Below are 20,059 nucleotides of genomic sequence, written 5' to 3' on the forward strand. Positions count from 1 at the left end.
TGGCCTACATGAAAAGGTGTCACCACTTTGAGAAGGAAGGAAGCCCTGGTACGAAGCACCACTTTGTCAGGGTGGACAGCTAGAAATGGTGGCTTCGAAGAGTCTGGAGCTCACTCACATTACAAGTAGAGGTGATGGCAATCAGGAAGGCAGTTTTAAGAGTCAAGAGCCGCAGGCGACAGTTGTGGAGCGGCTCGAAAGGAGCACACATGAGATATGCGAGGATCAAATCCAAGTCACACTGGAACATTATGAATGGGATAGGAGGTAACATGTGTTTGAGTCCTTTAAGAAACCTCCCAACAATGGGAGGTTTGAACAGAGAAGGTTGGTCTGGCAGCCTTAAAAAGGTAGAGATGGCAGACAAATAACCCTTGAGGGTGCCCAGAGCAGAGCCCTGCTGTGCAAGAGAGAGAATGAAGAGGAGAACCTCTAAGAGAGGTGCAAAAAGGGGATCCACCACAAATTTGTTCCACTGGCAGGCGCATACAGTTTTGGGACGCTTGGCTGCCAAGATAACATCACAGACTTCAGGTGGAAGGTCGAAAGCTGTCAACTGCCGCTGCTATCTCCACACAAGGAGGTGGAGACTGGACAGCTTTGGGTGAAGGACCGTCCCCTGCTTGCGTGGCAGAATATCCTGCCGAAGGGGCTGTCTGATCGGAGGATCGAGGGCTATGACCAATAGCTTGGGATACCAGACTCTTCGTGCCCAGTCCAGAGCCACCAGGACTACAGGAAAGTGCCCATTTTCGCATGGGTACCCCCCTCACTTTTTGCCTGATATGGATGCTGACTTGACTGGGAGTCTCCTGTGGTCCTGCTAACCAGGCCCCAGCACCAGTGTTCTTTCCCAAAAACTGTACCATTACTTCCACAATTGGCACATCCTTGGCACACAGTTAATTATGTTGTAAAAGGTACCCATGGCACCACAGGCCCTGTGGCCAGGGAAGGTCTCCAAGGGCTGCAGCATGTATTATGCCACCCTAGGGGACCCCTCACCCAGCACATGCACACTGCCATTGCAGCTTGTGTGTGCTGGTGGGGAGAAAAAGACAAAGTTGACATGGCGCCGCTCTCAGGGTGTGATGCCCACAAACCACTGCCTCTGGCATAGGTAAGTCCCCCCTCTAGCAGGCCTTAGAGCCCTAAGGTAGGGTGCACTATACCACTTGTGAGGGCATAGTTATACGAGCAATATGCCTCTACAGTGTCTATGTCCATTCTGAAATGTGGAAAGTGCAGTGTGGCCATACCAAGTATATGGGCTGAGAGTTTGTCATTATGAACTCCATAGCGGCTTCACTGAAGTCTGGGAAGTTTGGTATCAGCACAACTAACCCACACTGATGCTAGTGTTGGATTTATTGAAAAAAGTACCCAGATGGCATCTAGAAGATGCTCCCTGCATTTTAGCCAAACATCTAGTGCAGGACTGACCTGTCTGTGCCAGCCTGCCACTTCCAGACAGGGTTCTGACCACATTTTTTGGGGGGGGGGGGGGGGGGGGGGAGAGAGCCTTTTTGCTCTCTGTGCCCAGAAACAAAGCCTGCACTCGGTGGAGGTGATTCCCAGCCCCCACAGGAAATGTAACACCTGGTGGTGAGCCTCAAAGGCTCAGGCCTCTTGCTGAAGTGCCCTGGGGCACTGTAACTAGTGGAGATGCTCAGCCCCCGGACAAAGCCCCACTTTTGGAGGCTAGTCCGGCGGGAAAGTTAGGAAAAACAAGGAGAAATTACCACTTCAGCTAGGACCCCGCTAAGGTGTTGAGAGCTCAAGTGACCCCCTCCTTGCAAAATCCTCTATATTGGTTTGGAGGACAGGGACCACCAATAGGGTTAGGTCTGTGTCCCCCTCCCCAAAGGGAGTGGACACCAGAAGGGTGTAGACACCCTTGGGAATAGGGGCCATTGGCTACTGCCCTCTGATCCCAGTACCACCCCTAAACCCAGGATTTAAGGGCTTGCTCCCCTGAACCTAGCTCGTCAGATTCCTGGCGACCTCAAGAACAGGACAAGTAGAAAGACGAAGGACTGCTAAACTGACCCCAGCAGAGAAAACTGAAGACTCCAACTGATTTGGCCCCAGCCCTACAAGCCTGTCTCCAGCTTCTGACGCCCTGCAACAAAAAGGTGACGCATCCTGCAGGACCACCGACCTCTTAAAAGCCTCAGTCTGTCTGAACCCCAGAGGACCAGGATCTTCCATGGACAATGGCCCTGTCCAGAAAAACTCAAGCAAACGTCTCCAGAACTGCCCCGAATCCACATGTCCTGCCCACTCTGCATCAGGGACCCACGGCCCGTGTCCAGGTGGCCCAACCGAATAGAGCTCGTCCCCAGGCAATTCTGACCTAGTTTACACCTTGGGTTGACCCTTCCTGCCCAACACAACAACACCTGTAGCCTAAATCCGCCGGACCCCTCAAGTTGAAAGAATTGGAGGCAGATTCCCAATGCCCAAAAGGTACCCCTGCACCCCCCTGGCCTTGTGGAAACCAGCCACTGGTCCAGCAACGTCCAGTAGACAATCCTCCTTCTTGTCCAGCCTGTGGTTTTCTGGAACCGACCCTCCGGACCTAGCCTGCAGCATTTTTGTAACCCTGGGGTTCACCTATTGAAAAGCATTGGGAGCCCGATGCTGTGTTTGCACTCAGCGCAGCTGAGGGTGTGCGTTTGGTGCGGACCTGTGATCCCACCCCCTCGGGTGCTGACCTAAACCCCCGAAGTCTGCCCTCCTTAGATGTAGGTACTTACCTTCAAGCAGGCCTGATTCCGGGTGCCCCAGTCTTCATAGAAGCCTATTTTAAATCTACATCATACCCGGCCGGCCCAGTGTTGCTGGTGGTGGGTGTTTGGGATTTACTTGCACCCCACCCTGTGGACACACTAACCCCCGGAGACTGTAACTGAAAGTCTTGTACTTACCTCAAAACTGAACTGACTTTTCTTTCCCCTAGAACTGTATCTGAAAATTGCACCATCAACTTTTAAAACAGATATTTGCTATTTTCTTGAAAACCATTTAACTTGCCAAATTGAAACAAAGTGGTATTGATACATATGTTGGATACTCTCTTGCAAATGTACTTACCGCAAACTGAATCTGGTGGGTCTAGATATAAAGTAACAAAATATATTTTTGCTATAGAAAAACAACTGGCCTGGAGCTAATTGTTGAGTGTGTGCTTCATTTATTGCCTGTGTGTGAACAACAAAGACTTTGCACTACCTTCTACTAAGCCTAACTGCTCGACCACACTATTGCAAGAGAGCAATAGTATTATCTGCTTTAGCCTCTGTTAAGCCTCTGGGGAACCCCTGGACTCTGGCTCTGTATATACTATATCAAAATGAGATATAGTGTGCACAGCTTCCTACAAGGATTACTTGGGCCAGGTCTTGCCTGATCATCTTCAGAACTATGGGCAAAAGTGGTACTGGCAGGAAAGCGTAAAGGAAGCCTGCGCTCCACTCTAGACGAAAAGTGTTGCAGAGCGAGTGCCGCCTTAGAAACTCCAATACGCAAAACAGCTAACATTGCGCGTTCTCTGCGGAGGCGAACAAATCTAATCAAGGATCTCACCACCGCAGAAAGAGACCTTGAGCCACCTACAGATAGAGATGCCATTCGTGATCGACTATGCATTGACAGCTGAGTTTGTCTGCTTTGGCATTTAGAGAGCCCACCAGATGTTGAACCACCAGGGAAATGCCCTGGGGTTCCAGCCATGTCCAGAGGCGAAGAGGCTCTTGATAGCGGGCCCATGACCCCACTGCGCCCTGCTTGTTGCCTTACCACTTGGCGGTGGTGGTGTCAGTGAACACCTGCATCACTTTCCCCTTGACAGAAGGAATACTTTCAATGCAAGTCGGATCGCCCTGAGCTCCAAAAGGTTGATGTGGAGCCCGGACTCTACAGGAGACCAAGGCTTCTAATTTATGCCTTTTCCATGTGGCCACCCCATCCCAGGGGTGTCGGAGTGAAGTGTCACTACTGTGAGATTTGGTTGGAGAAGGGGGAGATATCTGCCGCTGACCCAATCTGGATTCAGCAGCCACCACCGCAGATCTAGTGCAGCCCCCTCTGAGATCTGAATCATGTCAGGGAGAGTCCCCTGATGTTGCGCCCACTGGAACTTCAGGTCCCACTGCAGAGCGTGAATATGCCATCTGGCATGTTGGATCAGCAGGATGCTGGAGGCCATGAGGCCCAGCAGCATCAGAGTCATTCTCACCGAAATCCAGGACAGAGGCTGAAACATCGGAATCATGGCCCGAATATCCTGGACTCGCTTTTCGGAAGGATAAGCCTGAAACTGCACTGTGTACAGAACAGCTCCAATGAAAGGGTGCATCTGAGAGGGAGTCAGGTGTATCTTTGGCACATTTATAGCGAACCCCAGTGAATGCAGGAGGTTTGCCATAGTCTGGAGGTGGGATACGACTGCCAGGGGCAAGTTCAGCTTCAACAGCCATTCGTTGAGGTAGGTGAAGACTGAAACCCCTAACCTGTCCAGATGAGCTGCAACCACTACCATCACTCTCGTGAACACCAGAGGGGCTCTGGTAAGGCCAAAGGGGAGCACGGTGAAACTAAAGTACTCATGACCTAACACTAATTGCAAGCAACAACCTTGGGCCGGCAGGATGGAATGTGGAAATAGGAACCCTGCAAGTCCAACGCTACCATCTAGTCTCCAGGGTCAAGGGCAGACAGGACTTGAGCTAGAGTTCGCATTTTGAACTTCTCCCTCTTGAGGAAGAGATTGAGGGACCAGAGATTTAAAATAGGGTGAAAGCCCTTGCCCATTTTGGGCACCAGAAAGTAGCGGGGATAACAACCATGACCTACTTCTGGCATAGGGACCCTCTCTAGGGCTTCAGTGGCCAAGAGAGCCGTGACTTCCTCGTGGAGAAGTACCAAATGATTCTCCAACAGATGATCACATGATGGTAGCATGTCCGGAGGTGAAGTCTTGAAGGGGAAGGAGTAACCCCTTCAGACAATTTGCAACACTCACCTGTCCATGGTGATGGATTCCCAGTGGGGCAGGTGATGGCGGATCCTGACGCCAACTGGTCCAGGATGTTACATCGGACTAGGAGGCAGTGGAGGGGGCAGGGTGGACTTGGTGGACCGCTGGCTCCCTGATTCACAAGCATGTGGGATCCCACGTCTGAGGCCACGCAGAGGCTGTGAAACATGGGCAGGTTCGGTGGCTGGGTGGAAATGAGCGTGGCTGGGTGGCCCTTACAAAGCCACGAAAGGGGTGAAAAGCAGACTGTGGGGGGCATGGAGCAGCTACAAGGCCAAGGGACTGAGCCATAGCCCTGAAATCCTTAAATGCTGGAGCACGGAGTCCGCTTGGTCTCCAAAGACGGGTGCTGTAAGGAAATGCCTCCTTGGCATGGTTACCCCCTGACTTTTTGCCTTTGCTGATGCTAAGTTTTGATTTGAAAGTGTGCTGAGGCCTGCTAACCAGGCCCCAGCACCAATGTTCTTTCCCTAACCTGTACTTTTGTTTCCACAATTAGCACACCCTGGCATCCAGGTAAGTCCCTTGTAACTGGTACCCCTGGTACCAAGGGCCCTGATGCCAGGGAAGGTCTCTCAGGGATGCAGCATGTCTTATGCCACCCTGGGGACCCCTCACTCAGCACAGACACACTGCTTGCCAGCTTGTGTGTGCTGGTGAGGACAAAACGAGTAAGTCGACATGGCACTCCACTCAGGGTGCCATGCCAGCCTCACTGCCTATGCAGTATAGATAAGTCACCCCTCTAGCATGCCTTACAGCGCTAAGGCAGGGTGCACTATACCATAGGTGAGGGCATAAGTGAATGAGCACTATGCCCCTACAGTGTCTAAGCAAAACCTTAGACATTATAAGTGCAGGGTAGCCATAAGAGTATATGGTCTGGGAGTCTTTCATGCACGAACTCCACAGAACCATAATGGCTACACTGAAAACTGTGAAGTTTGGTATCAAACTTCTCAGCACAATAAATGCACACTGATGCCAGTGTACATTTTATTGTAACATAAACCCCAGAGGGCACCTTAGAGGTGCCCCCTGAAACCTTAACCGACTATCCGTGTAGGCTGACTGGTTTTAGCAGCCTGCCACACTAGAGACATGTTGCTGGGCACATGGGGAGAGTGCCTTTGTCACTCTGTGGCTAGTACCAAAGCCTGCACTGGGTGGAGGTGCTTCACACCTCCCCCTGCAGGAACTGTAACACCTGGCGGTGAGCCTCAAAGGCTCACCCCCTTTGTTACAGCACCACAGGGCACTCCAGCTAGTGGAGTTGCCCGCCCCCTCCGGCCACGGCCCCACTTTTGGCGCAAGGCAGGAGGAGATAATGAGAAAAACAAGGAGGAGTCACTGGCCAGTCAGGACAGCCCCTAAGGCAACCTGAGCTGAGGTGACTCTGACTTTTAGAAATCCTCCATCTTGCAGATAGAGGATTCCCCCAATAGGGATAGGAATGTGCCCCCCTCCCCTTGGGAGGAGGCACAAAGAGGGTGTACCCACCCTCAGGGCTAGTAGCCATTGGCTACTAACCCCCCAGACCTAAACACGCCCTTAAATTTAGTATTTAAGGGCTCCCCAGAACCTAGGAACTCAGATTCCTGCAACCTAAGAAGAAGAGGACTGCTAAGCTGAAAAACCCTGCAGAGAAGACGGAGACACCAACTGCTTTGGCCCCAGCCCTACCGGCCTGTCTCCCCACTTCTAAAGACACTGCTCCAGTGACGCTTTCCCCAGGGACCAGCGACCTCTGAATCCTCAGAGGACTGCCCTGCTCTAGAAGGACCAAGAAACTCCCGAGGATAGCGGCCCTGTTCACCAAAGACTGCAACTTTGAAACAAAGCAGCAACTTTGAAACAACTTGTGTTTCCCGCCGGAAGCGTGAGACTTGCTACTCTGCACCAGACGCCCCCGGCTTGACTTGTGGAGAACAACCACTTCAGGGAGGACTCCCTGGCAACTGCGAGACTGTGAGTAGCCAGAGTTGCCCCCCCTGAGCCCCCACAGCGACGCCTGCAAAGGGAATCCCGAGGCACCCCGGACCGCGACTGCCTGCTTCCCAGATCCCGACGCCTGGCAAAGACTCTGCACCCGCAGCCCCCAGGACCTGAAAGATCGGAAATACAGTGCAGGAGTGACCCCCAGGAGGCCCTCTCCCTTGCCCAGGTGGTGGCTACCCCGAGGAGCCCCCCCTTGCCTGCATCGCTGAAGAGACCCCTTGGTCTCCCATTGAAACCTATTGGAAACCCGACGTGTGTTTGCACACTGCACCCGGCCGCCCCCGTGCTGCTGAGGGTGTACTTTCTGTGCTGACTTGTGTCCCCCCCGGTGCCCTACAAAACCCCCCTGGTCTGCCCTCCGAAGACGCGGGTCCTTACCTGCTGGCAGACTGGAACCAGGGCACCCCCTTCTCCATTGAAGCCTATGCGTTTTGGGCACCACTTTGACCTCTGCACCTGACCGGCCCTGAGCTGCTGGTGTGGTAACTTTGGGGTTGCTCTGAACCCCCAACGGTGGGCTACCTTGGACCCAACTTTGAACCCTGTAAGTGCTTTACTTACCTGCAAAAACTAACAAACTCTTACTCCCCCAGCAACTGTTGAAAATTGCACTAAGTATCTAGTTTTAAAATAGCTATATGTGATTTATGTGAAAACTGTATATGCTATTTTGCCAATTCAAAGTTCCTAAAGTACCTACCTGCAATACCTTTCATTTGAAGTATTACATGCAAATCTTGAACCTGTGGTTCTTAAAATAAACTAAGAAAAGATATTTTTCTATACAAAAACCTATTGGCCTGGAATTGTCTTTGAGTGTGTGTTCCTCATTTATTGCTTGTGTATGTACAACAAATGCTCAACACTACTCCTCTGATAAGCCTACTGCTTGACCACACTACCACAAAATAGAGCATTAGTATTATCTCTTTTTGCCACTATCTTACCTCTAAGGGGAACCCTTGGACTCTGTGCATACTATTCCTTACTTTGAAATAGTGCATACAGAGCCAACTTCCTACAGGTGCCATCAAAGTGCATGTCCATTAGAGATTGCTGGACATCACCTGAAAAGCCATATGTCCTCAACCAGGCGTGGCGCCTCAAGGCCACTGTCAATGCAACCGATATATCTAGTGAGTCGGTCGAATCCAGTCCACAACGGATCATGAACTTTGCTGCATCTCTCCCGTCAGTTACAGCTTGGGAGAGAACCACCTGGGCCGCTTCCCGGACTCAAGGAAGCACCTGCGCGACCGTATCCCAGAGAGTATGGGAGTATCGGCAAAAAAGGCATGTGGTGTTCCCAGACCGCAGCTCTAAACTGGTGGTAGAAAACATTTTCTTACCAAAGTTATCCAGCCTTTTTGATACCATATCTGGGGCAGCGGAAGAGAATGCGCCAGAAGAAGAGGAAGCCTGGATCATAAGGCTCTCGGGTGCAGGATGTTGGGTCAGAAGTTTTGGGTTGGTCAGGGCAGACTGATGGCGGAGGGCAACTCACAGGAGCCCCTCTCCTAGGTTTGGACCAGGCACCCAGAAGGACGTCCGTAAGGGCTTCATTAAAGGATAGGAGGGGTTCTGAATGGGAAGCCCCAGGCTGGAGCATCTCAGTCGGTAAGTTAGTCCTGACCTCTACAAAAGGAAGGTCGAGGGCCAAAACTTCAGTAGCCCTTCTTACCACCATGGAGTATGAAGCTCCCTCCTCCGTAGCCACGGTAGGGGAGAAAGCATGCCAGCGTCAGGACAGGTGTGTAGTTCGCTAGCACCGCCCAAATCCTGAACCCAGTCCATGTCAGGGTCAAGCTGGCATTCTAAAGCGTCCAGCAACCCCTCTTCACTATCCCCATATCCATATCGATAGAGGAAGAGTCAGGATCCACCCTGGGCCCAGGAGAGACCATGGAAAATGGAATCCGCATCTAGCAACGCCGGTCCGGCTCTGGGTCGTCGGGGAAAAGTATAGGATCGACGTGGATTGCAGGCCCAAACTGACGTCAGGAGCATTGACGCCTGTCCCAACGCCATTGAAGGTAGTGTAGGCACGACCGGCGCCGGTACAGATGCATGAGTGGATCTGGAAGTGCCCCCAGGAGCAGAGGCCAAAGCCCGAGTGGGTTCCCACCAACTCTCCTGGGACCAAAGGGATTGAGGACAGGTCGGTCTGACCAAAGATGAAGTGCATGGCCTCATAGAAACCCCTTGGTTGGGCAGAGGTGGCACTGGTCCCCGGAAAATCAGGGAGCCGTGGAGCTTACCCAGACGAGGCTCTGAGGACAGAGGCCTAGAGTGTCAATGTTCTTCCTGCAACTCATTGCCCGAGCGACAGGGCGAAGTCGAAGAACCTTTGGCCTTCTTCATCATCTTCTTCTTGTGACCCGATCATCCCGAGGACTTACAATGGGATGAGGAGAAATGGTGATGACACTCGGACAGTCTTGTGACCTTCCTCTCGAACGAGACTGGGAGCAATGCGGAGTCCAGCACTGGGATGCCATGAGCTTCAGGGACCGCTCGCTTAAAGCCTTCAGGTTCATGGCCCGACACTTGAGGACTCTAGTCACCAAAGGCAGACGAGATGCTGATCCATCACAGACATCATTCGGTGACAGGAGTTGCAGGGTTTAAAACTGGTCTTCCGGGACATCCCTTTACGCATCTAAAACTCATCAAAAAGTAAAATTGACAAAAGTGTCACAGTTAGTCAAAAATTGACTAAGGGTAGCTCTTCTCTCAGATCTGCGTGCAGGCTGGCGCAGAAAGAAAAGAACTGATGTCAGCATGCCTGGGTGGTGCCTGTATACAACTGCGACGACTCCAACGGCACCTCACGACGCACAGGGGTACTACTCGAAGAAAATTCTCTGGATCCAGTCTGACTCCTGGGGGAAATTCTAAGGTAAGTAATCTGCAACTAGAAGACACTCAGTGTAACAGCTATGCCCACACTTGGGGCCAATGATTACTGAGCCTTAGGACTTCAGCAACACCTCATTAAAATGGTCTAACTAGCAGGGCTGGTTGGAGCTCTCAGAGTTTTACTCCACGGAGCAATTGAAAAGCTTAGTGGAATTCAGCAGAGTTCCACATGCAGGCGGAGTACACAGCCACTCCTAACAATTGAATAAACAGTTTGTTTAAAAAAATAAAAAAAAAGACAAAACATTCTCTGGATTAATGCATCACGTTTGCTGGCTATCATAACTACAAACACACTTTTGTGAACCAGGTACACAAAGCTGCCACCTTAATTCAACCAGAAGTATTGTGCATTGGCCACCAGGAACTACAATGCCCTGCAAAATAGGTCGTAAAAAAATAATAAAAAACAAATACAAAAAAAAAAAAAAAAAAAATGTTTTTATTAATTCCTACTATATTTGCAACCCCAAAATAAAGATAGCAGCTTTAAAAAGTTCAGAGAGAACATAGTAGTGAAAGGTCTTGAATATTTAATAATATGGTGGGTGAGTGGATTGCAACATTAGGCTGAGTAGATAGACAGCTTGATATTTTTGTTTTCTAAATTTCAATTAATCAAATTCCATCCCAGTAAGCCAGTGTGGCATTACTTCCCAAACACAGAGGATAAAAGAGATGAAAAGATAGGCAAAAAGCATATCACCTAACCTGCAAGAGAAAGTAGACACAGAAGAGTGTGAAAAAAAGAATTAGATGCAATCAAACTCTGCCATCATAATTTTACAACAACAACCTCCAAAAAAAGCAGTAATGGCCCTTAAAGAGTGCACAAGCAATAGTAGTCACACAATCAGAAAATTAAAAGATGGAGTAGCGCTTCAACTTCTGCTCATGAACCCCAAACAATTATAACTCAATCCCAACCACCATAGGGAGCGCTCCCTATGGTGGTTGGGACTGAGTTATAATTATTGTGTAATAGCTGAACAAACATTTGTAAATATAAACAGTGTATGTTGATGATGCTTAATTCAAGTACCTGTGAATAATGCCTTTTCCATGCAGGTATTCTAAAGCGCATACAATTTCAGCTGCATAAAACCGGGTACACGTCTCATCAAATGAGCCAATCTTCCGAATGTATTTCAACAGCTCACCATTTTTGGCATAACTAAGACCAAAATCTGAGAATGCAGTTAAGGAGAGCCATAACTAGCACTGTACAGAATTTCAGAAAAGCTTACGTGGAGTGAAATGTGCCTGAAAATTAGGATGCTTCTCTTTTCTTCTAACTTAAGATGCATTCATAACATCAACCTTCAAACAAATCCATTTTTTGAAAATAGCTTACGATGTTCAATAATGTGTTAAACCATTAAGATGTATCTTTTTATTTTTTAGGTAATATTTAGTCTCACAATGTAGTTTAATACAAAGAGAAACATGCAGTTCTTTGAAGAACAGTTTCAGAAGGCTTAAAACATTAGTCACAAAGTTATTAATTTTCTGCAGGTATAATACATCCTTAAAACAGACTCAAATTTCACTTCACTGTGACAAATATATGGAATGTTCTGCATACACCATGATAAATTGTCTTGACAACTTTCACACAGGTGACAATTATATTAGTTTATATGTGTAACTATATAAATCCTTCATAAGTGTGATAAATAAAATTACTAACTACAGGCGTCGGAAGCACAGCTCCTCCATATTTAGGTTTTCGAAAAAGCCAGAATTAATGGTCTTGTTGCTACGAATTTAACTAAAAGTCAATTTGTTTAAAGTTATAACATTTATTTGACAAGGATACCAAAATTACGCACAGAAGTACTGCTAAGTACTTTGTAAACTACACTTTTAAAAAAATGCTTTGCTCTTAATACATCTAGAATACTCCATTAAACACTATAAACTGCAGCAGTATACTACCAAAATGCTGAATGTTCATCAGTACATAGTCTGTCGATATCCAAGCAGGAGAGTCATAGCTAGTACATGAGAAAAGCCTCGCTAAAAATTTCAACTCACAGATCATTACACCTTCTTCCTCTAACAGTTGCTTTCGAGTCCTAATAAAGAACTAAAACACAGAACGTGCCTGCACTCTGGGACGTGCTGCCGGAGAATACACCTTTAGAAACATTCACTGTCCCCGCTTGAAGGTGAACAGAAGATATTTCTTATGTTTGCTGCTTCAGAGTCGCAGGAAGGCAAAAAAAAAAAAAAAAAAAAAACTTTCGTTTGCATGGGTTTGCACTGCATATTCTAATTATTCGGAGTCCCAACAGCAACTCATTGGGACGGTCTTTCTACCCAAGGGAGCACAAATCTATTAATTTTAAACAGCTTGATGCTGCCCTAAAAATGCAACTCCAGTACATTTAATAGAAAGATTAGAATACATCTTCAATATCTAAAACTAAAATGATTAAGAACCCATACTTCTCACATCATTTTACACCTGCTGGTTACACATCTGCATTAACACCTCAAAGTTCTTTTACTTCTGCCTGCTCCATAGGAAAGGCTTTAAAATCAACTGCACCTATTCCTGCAAAATGGGGTAAGGAGGGCCTGGCTTTTGTCTTAAATATATAAAATGTTAGGATTCCAGTTATTCATTAGAACGCCAAGGGGAAGCTGCAATTTAACATTTGGGAGCCAACTGAAGCCCCCCCCCCCCCCCCCCCCCCCCCAACGGATAAAAATGACAATCATTGTTTTCTCGGACGGATACTCAAATGTCCCGCAGACTGCTCAGCTAGAAGCATTTCGTGGTCACCAGATCTGTCCACAATTTCTCAGAACAAAAGAAGAAAAAAAACGTTTGTGCAAACAATAATGTCCTTAAAAGAACTACAAAAACCTAAAAGTCCACTCAACACAGTTGCTAAGTGCATGGCCAACATACAGGGGAGAGGATTGCAATTGTAATGATGAAGGATGGGACAGCTCATTGGCCAAACACAGTTTTTAACCTTAAATATAAGGCCAGTTAGAATGACATCACACTATATTTTTCTGAGTGGGATTGGTTCCATCATGCCATAAATGAGCAGCCTTGAAACCTCACACTGACCTTACAGAGAGGCTCTGGCAACTTGTGAAACCATCCCCTGATTTGAGAACTCATATCAGCCCTTTTCCAGGCCCAGACAGTGATATTTTTCCTCTGTCCCTAGGATGATTTAGGATAGTGTCCATTTTGCTGAAGATAGTTATACCTCCTTCAGACCGGCTTACATCAGCACTCTTTACATTATAACTATAAAACCATGAATACTAGGTTTCCAGTCCCAACTGGTGAGCCTTTGAGTCCAGCGTGTGTCACTTGGTCTGCTTTTAGACAGAGGCCTTTGACAGTGTGGTACTCCCAAGAAATTAACTTAGGGAAATGTTAGTGCGCCCGATGGGCAAACACTCTATGTTGAACTGTGATGTTGAGATTAGTTTGGACCTTTACTTAGACTCCCTTTGTCCTTTGCCTCAAGCCCATTTGAGTGAACACGTTTAATTGGCACTATTTTGCAAAATGCCCCTACATACCTCAAACCATTACTAGTGGCACAAGAATAACTCCCTTGGGTTTTAGGGACACTTGATTCTTGTAGGTAGAGAATTCTTTCTGTTTGCTGCCTTTGAAAGCTTTAAAGGTAGACAAACTGGACTGGTGAGCCCACAGCTTTACATATGAGAGGAGGAGGCACATTTAGGTGTTAACTCTTCTTTTACAATTCCATTTAATATCACAGGTAGGTGGAGAACACAAAGTTTCTCTGTCAAGTGATAACTCCATTACTTTGTTTTGGGCATCTGAACAAAGAAAAGATATGCATAAAAACAGCATGACTTCACATTCAGAAATCTATTCAGGAGCATAGCTGTTTAATCTATCAAATATTTGCAGGTCTTATACTGTTAAAAGTATGTCCCTCTCGGTGTCCCCTTAAAAAAAAATATAAAGAAAAGTCAGCAGCTTTGGGAAGATGGAAATTCATTCCCTTAAAAACCAACCCAGTTCTGAAGCTTTTACCAGGACATTATTTATGTATCACACATTTGCTTTTGGAAAGGAGGAGTTGTGTCATGACTGATATCAATTCTTTCCATGATCCTTTCTGGATTTTGCCTTTGGTTTGAGAATGGAGAAACACTGAGCAGCAGGCCCTTCTTATCTGCATAGGGCAGCAGACTGGGCAAGGACTCCCTAGATGGCTACTGAATTTTATAAAACATCTACTCATCCAAGGAACGGATTGTTTCAGAAAATCTACTTGTCTGTAAAAAATTCACTTGTCCCATTTGGCGCCATTTATTGAGTTGACAAAGTATAGCAGAGTAAACATTAATATACAGGACTTTGAACATATCAGGTTTTTATTTATGTCAAACTTTTAATTAGGCACAAGATCCGTTTATGAATGGGCTCTATATGTCCATCTTTTTTATCTTAATTTAGGCTCTGAATATGCCGCCCCTTTTGCTATGTCTGAGTTCTGATTTCAGCGAAGTTCAGTATATACCAGTGTTCTGACTGTATTATTGTTCTCTTGAATAATTTTGTTTCTGAGGAAGCATCTCGTTACTTTCTCTAGCAGAATTACTTCTTTGCATTAACAGGTTTTCATAATATTCTACTGTAAATCAACCAGAATTCCTTGCCTACATTGCCAACCAGGGACCAATTAGGCCATTTGCAAACTGACCTTCTGCACTTGAACACCCTACGTAATTCTTGGGCAAACCATTTAATTTTACTGTGCTTCAGTTCCACTTTTTTATCATGGCTGAGCAGGTGTAAGTCTAGCCAAACCTATGACCTATTGGGACTACTCGAAAGTAGCAAGCAGGTCGTTCCACACTTTAGGAGTGTTCCAGAAGGATCAACTACTTGATCCAGTATGTCACACCAGAGTTATATAGTACCTTGAAAACAAGGGTGATAACAAAGGAGCATTCAGGGGAGAATTTAAGAGGCACCAATTGTTACATTTTGAATACATGAGGACGTCTTTATACTGGACCCATTTTCTGCGCTTTAGCTCAATGTATTTTCTAAGAGTACTTGCCATAGAAGAGGCTTTGCGCAAATGAAACTTCTGCACAATTCCAATAATGGATACTTATCTTGTGAGCAAGCAAACCTATTTCCAAAGTCATATTGTGGCACTGTAAATTGGCAGCCAAAGCGGTAATTTGATGAAGTCTGGGTCTAATTGTCTAGTGGACAAAAAGATGATAACTTGTTTTCCTTTGCTACAAACAACATGCCATGAGTGTTGGGCAATAGGAATTTCACACTGCTGCCTGGCTATCATTCGTCATTATCCTTCTTTAAACTCAAGTTATAGATGAAGTTATACAGTGAAAGCACTTAGGGAAACAAAGCCATATCAAGTCAGCCTTCAAAAAGATCTCCACTGTCTCCCACATTAATTAAAAATTTAAAACACTGCCCAAATACACAGAAACCCTATTGGGGTAAAGGGTATGGGCTGGTCTCAGAAACAGGCATGCACCGTTCCGTTGATTCTTCCTGGGTCATTTGATTCATCAACATTCCTGTATTAGATTAGAGTGTGGTGAAAGATCCTCTATTAGTTTGGGGGCGGGGGGGGGTGAGGAGGAGGGGCAGTGATAGGGGGGCTAAAATATCAGAAAAGCCTCTGTCCTCAAATTCAAATGGAAGCTTGTCTCCTTCAATTCAGGAACATAAATACAAACGTTTGAAACAAGCTTTCAATTAAGTCTTCCTTTGTCCTCAAAGTGATCAACACATTTCAAACTTTGACACCTGGCTAGTTTCTAATTCTCACATTATCATAACTGTCATTATTAAGACAGAGCTGGTAAAATACCAATTAGATAACTTTAATATATGCTGTTGCCTAAATACATTAAGTGCACATTTAATAAATTATCAATATGTACAATCGTTATCTAACTGAATGAGTGTACAAATTTTACACAGCAAGAACAGCCCTTATGTTTGACCACCCCAGTTTCTCTCCCATAATCAGCCTCTCGACCAACCTTTGTTTCTGAATACTGAGAAGTGACGGTACACTTAGCAGATATGGAAGTAATGAAGGAAGGCAGGTAGGTAGGTAGGTTCCCTCAGTAACAAGGGAGATCATCACAATGTAACTTCTAAATTTGCTGCACGTGAACACGGAGAATGTCATTCTAGCCAGCCAAAGTATCAATCTTCAATCAAGGAGCCAAAAGGTCTGGTGTGGGTAATAAAGCACCCTATATCTTTCTTGGTGCGGAAATGGCACTGGAATTCTAATGATTCTGCCATGGACACAGTGATGCATATGCAAATATCTTCTGGTAAAGGAGTGGTCTTGATTGTATTACACTGTACAAGTGAAACACTGATAATTAAGCATTCCCACCACATGTTGCAAACATTGAGAACTTCAGCACTTTTTAGCTCTACTTCAAATGTAGTATTGAGCTTCCTCATACCTTGAGGAGCAGAACTTTATTAAGACGAGAACAATATGCAGAGATACAGCTGAAAGAAACTTGACACAAAAGGAAGGATGTGAAAAACATCAATTGTAAAGGATAAATCATACGCTGCTCACAGGTCAGAAGTTGAATATCAATGATCCTCTTTCTTATTCCAGTGATCACTAAAAAGATTTAATTTAACAGGTTTCATATCCAATCTAGATAAGGATTCAAATAAATCAACATCACCAAAAGAAAGAGCATTTGGTGGGACAGCATTGTTACAGTATTTGTATAGTACATGAAAGCAGAATAAAGGAAGCGACCAGACCAAGCAGGCATAGGACCTTTAGCACCGGAACAACCGCTCCATTTTGAAACATTGGAATCCTAGTCTTAATGTCCCGAATCCTCTGAGGAGGTGGGGGATAGGCATGATTCAATGTTATGTTCAGTACTGTTCCTATGAACAGGAGGCGCTGAGAGGGCTCCAGGTGAGATTCGGGCATGTTCAACAAAAAAGCCAGGTTGAACAGCAACTAGGTTGTCACCTGCAAATGGTGCAGTACTAACTGTGAGGACTTGGCTTTGAGCAGCCAATCGTCCAGGTAAGGCAATACAGATATTCCCTTCCTTCTAAGATGCACTGCAATCACTGCCATCACCTTCATGAAGACTTGAGGTGCAGAAGTAAGTCCAAAATGAAGGACAGCAAACTGGTAGTGCTGCGACATTACCATGAACTGAGGATACTTCTTTTGTGACTTCAGAATGGGGATGTGAAAATACGCATCCTGCAAGTCAATAGAAACCATCCAGTCTTTCTTGTCCAGCGCAAGAAGCACCTGAGCTTGGGTCAGCATTTTGAACTTATCCTATTTGAGGTACCAATTAAAAAATCCCCAGGTCTAGGATGGGCCTCAAACGATCATCCTTCTTGGGGGGCTTAGGAAATAACTTAAATAACAACCTTGACCCCTTTCCTGCTCTAGAATAAACTCCAGTGCACCTTTTAAAGCAGATTTTGTACCGCCTGTTGAAGCAACAGCAGGTGATCCTCTGAACAAAACAAATGCTCTGAGGGAAGGGAGGGGAAAACACCTGAAAGGGAAGAGCTTTCCCATTTCCTACGATGCTGAACACCCATGAGTCTGATGTTATTGACTCCCTTTCTTGTAGAAAATGAAATAATCTTGTGCCTATTGGCAACACATGCTGTTGAAAGGGGATAGCACTATGGCTGCTTTCCTGACAGGGTCCCAGTGGAGGATGAAGTGGAGGAGGAGGAAGGCTGGGGGTGGCACCATGTTGCCTAATTCTTCCTCGACCCCTTTAGGACCTGTAGAGGGTTTGGCAGGTTGTTGACTCTGGAACTGCTGCCTCCCATGAAAGGAGGAGCTACGACCAAACCTCCTAAACTTATGGAAAGGTCTATAGGTCGAAGAGAGTGATTAAAGACCTAAAGACTTAGCCGTGGGCTTTGCTCTCCTTGAACTTTTGAAGAGCAGTGTCAGCTTTTTCTCTTAACTATCTGGACCCGTAGAGCGGCAGGTCCATCAAGGTGGATTGTACATCTTGGGAGAACTCTGATCCCCTAAGCCATGCATGCCTCCTATTGGCCACTGATGTCCCTGTGCAGGTCAAACTGAATAGCCTGCTTAGCCACTGCTCGACTATCCTGCAGTAATTCTTGATAATGTTCCTGCACATCCTGTGGTAGTTTGGAAACAACCTCTTGCATAGCCCTTTAGTGCACAATATTCCTGCCCAAAACACATGTAGCATTAACAGAGTTTAATGCCATGCTACATGAAGAAAAGATCTTTTTTGAAGATTGTTCCATGCGCTTTGATTACCTACCCACCAGAGTCGTAGGGAAGGAGCCAGGGGCAGCCTTTGTAGAACAAGAACCCTGGACCACAAGACTTTCAGGTGAAGGGTGCTGAGTGAGAAACTGTAGGTCACCTGGTGCAGCTCTATATCTCTTGGCAATTACTTCGGATATAGCCGGAATAGTTACGGGTTTGCGCCACAAGTCCAAGACCAGCACTGTCAAAGCGTCATTAAAAAGAAGCTAAGGCTCTGAAGAAGCAGAAGAAGTGTGAAGAACTTCAGTCAGAATGTTAGATTTCATCTCTGAAGTGGGTAACGGCAAATCCAAAAGTTCAGCCGCCTTCCTGATCACTCCATGGTAAGTAGTTACTTCTGGAGGAGGAATACCCCAAGTTGACAACAACTCCCACTCCGGAGAACTATCCAATCCACTAGCCACCCCAATACCTTCAAAACCTTGAGACGGTGAAGGAATTTCTCTTTCCTCAAGTTCTTGTTGTTCCTCAATTACTTTTGTTTTTCCAAAAGCCTTAAGGCTTTTCATCTAGATCTTAATCTAGATTCCAGCTTTGGAGTCGATAATGCATGTGCCGACATCAAGATGCCTTTCGTTGCACTAGTGAAGTTGCCGCTGGGATGTCACTGTGAAGAGGAGTGGAATGACTCGACGCTGGACGAGATCTATCCGACGTCTGTATTGCCACCGGCAGCGCCATCCTCTCCGATGGAGTTGGAGCAGTTGGCAGAAAAGGCAAGAAAGGAGCCGGTTTATCTTGTGCAGAGAAGCCTCCTAGATTAAATGCCAAAAGACCCGTGGGACCTGCAGGCGCAACAGCTGAGCCATTGCTCTATTAAAAATGCTAAACATAGCATATAAAAAGGCAGACGGATCTGTCTCCGGAGTCAGAAAAATAGGATATTCCTGCTCTGGCAGGGGCCGACTTGACTCCTGGTCTTCAATCTCCTGGTCTGCTGGAGTAACAAGAGAGAATTGTGCAGGACTCGTAGGGGACACCGAGATCTCCACCAAAGATGGCACTGGTGATATCTCAGGTGACTTCGGCTGAGGAAGTGATAAAGTGGGACTCACCTCCTAGGTCGACTGACTTTGACAAAGAATCAGGAGAAAAAGACCTTGGGCTAGCATCCCGGAAAGAGTGACGCCAAGAGCTATGATGCCGCCATTTCTTATGCAACCTCAAGGACCTGTGTGACGATGACTGCTCTCGGGTTTCGATTTTCTACGACCACGCTTTTTTTTTAAGCCTTAAACATCAACAGTTTTGCTTCTCTTTCCTTCAGTGCTTTTGGGTTCATTGTCTGGCAACAAGAGCATCCACAACTTCGTGGTCAGAACTCACCAGAGGCAGTTTTCGTGCGGGTCAGTGACTGACATATGACCTCCACACTCTCTGCAAGGCTTTAAGTCCAACTTCTTCGGCGGAGACATTGTAACGCAACGAAAACTTCTATGAAGAATCTTCACCGAAGGCGTGGAAAAAAAGGGAACTGACGTCAGCATGCCGGCGAGAACTTGTTATGGCTCTGATGACGTCAGACGTGGAGTCTCGTGCAGAGCCGTACCATTGCGACGTCGGCGTGGAGAACTAGAAAGAAAAGATTTCCGTCAAATGCTGGCCCATTGGGAGTATTCAAAAGATGAGAAATCCACAGGTAGATGTATCCATCAAAATCGGGCGGGACAGGATGCTTCATAAATCTACCTTTCGTGGACCCAAAAAAAAATCTACTTGTCCCTTTGGTGCCATGTAGTGCGGCAACATATTATGGCAGCAA

The 20,059-nt window shown here is 46.4% G+C and overlaps 1 protein-coding gene across 2 annotated transcripts in view; it reads right to left on the bottom strand.

Annotated features, from left to right (window-relative positions):
• The window catches only part of PDPK1 (3-phosphoinositide dependent protein kinase 1), a 297,914-nt gene that overhangs the window by 196,135 nt on the left and 81,720 nt on the right, over window positions 1-20,059 (bottom strand). For both annotated transcript variants that reach the window (XM_069209886.1, XM_069209887.1), the window contains exon 5: window positions 11,001-11,145. In XM_069209886.1, coding sequence (XP_069065987.1) covers window positions 11,001-11,145 — 145 coding nt within the window. The remainder of the gene's footprint in view (window positions 1-11,000; window positions 11,146-20,059) is intronic.

The sequence above is a fragment of the Pleurodeles waltl genome, chromosome 10, assembly GCF_031143425.1.
Source record: "Pleurodeles waltl isolate 20211129_DDA chromosome 10, aPleWal1.hap1.20221129, whole genome shotgun sequence".
Taxonomy (NCBI): domain Eukaryota; kingdom Metazoa; phylum Chordata; class Amphibia; order Caudata; family Salamandridae; genus Pleurodeles; species Pleurodeles waltl.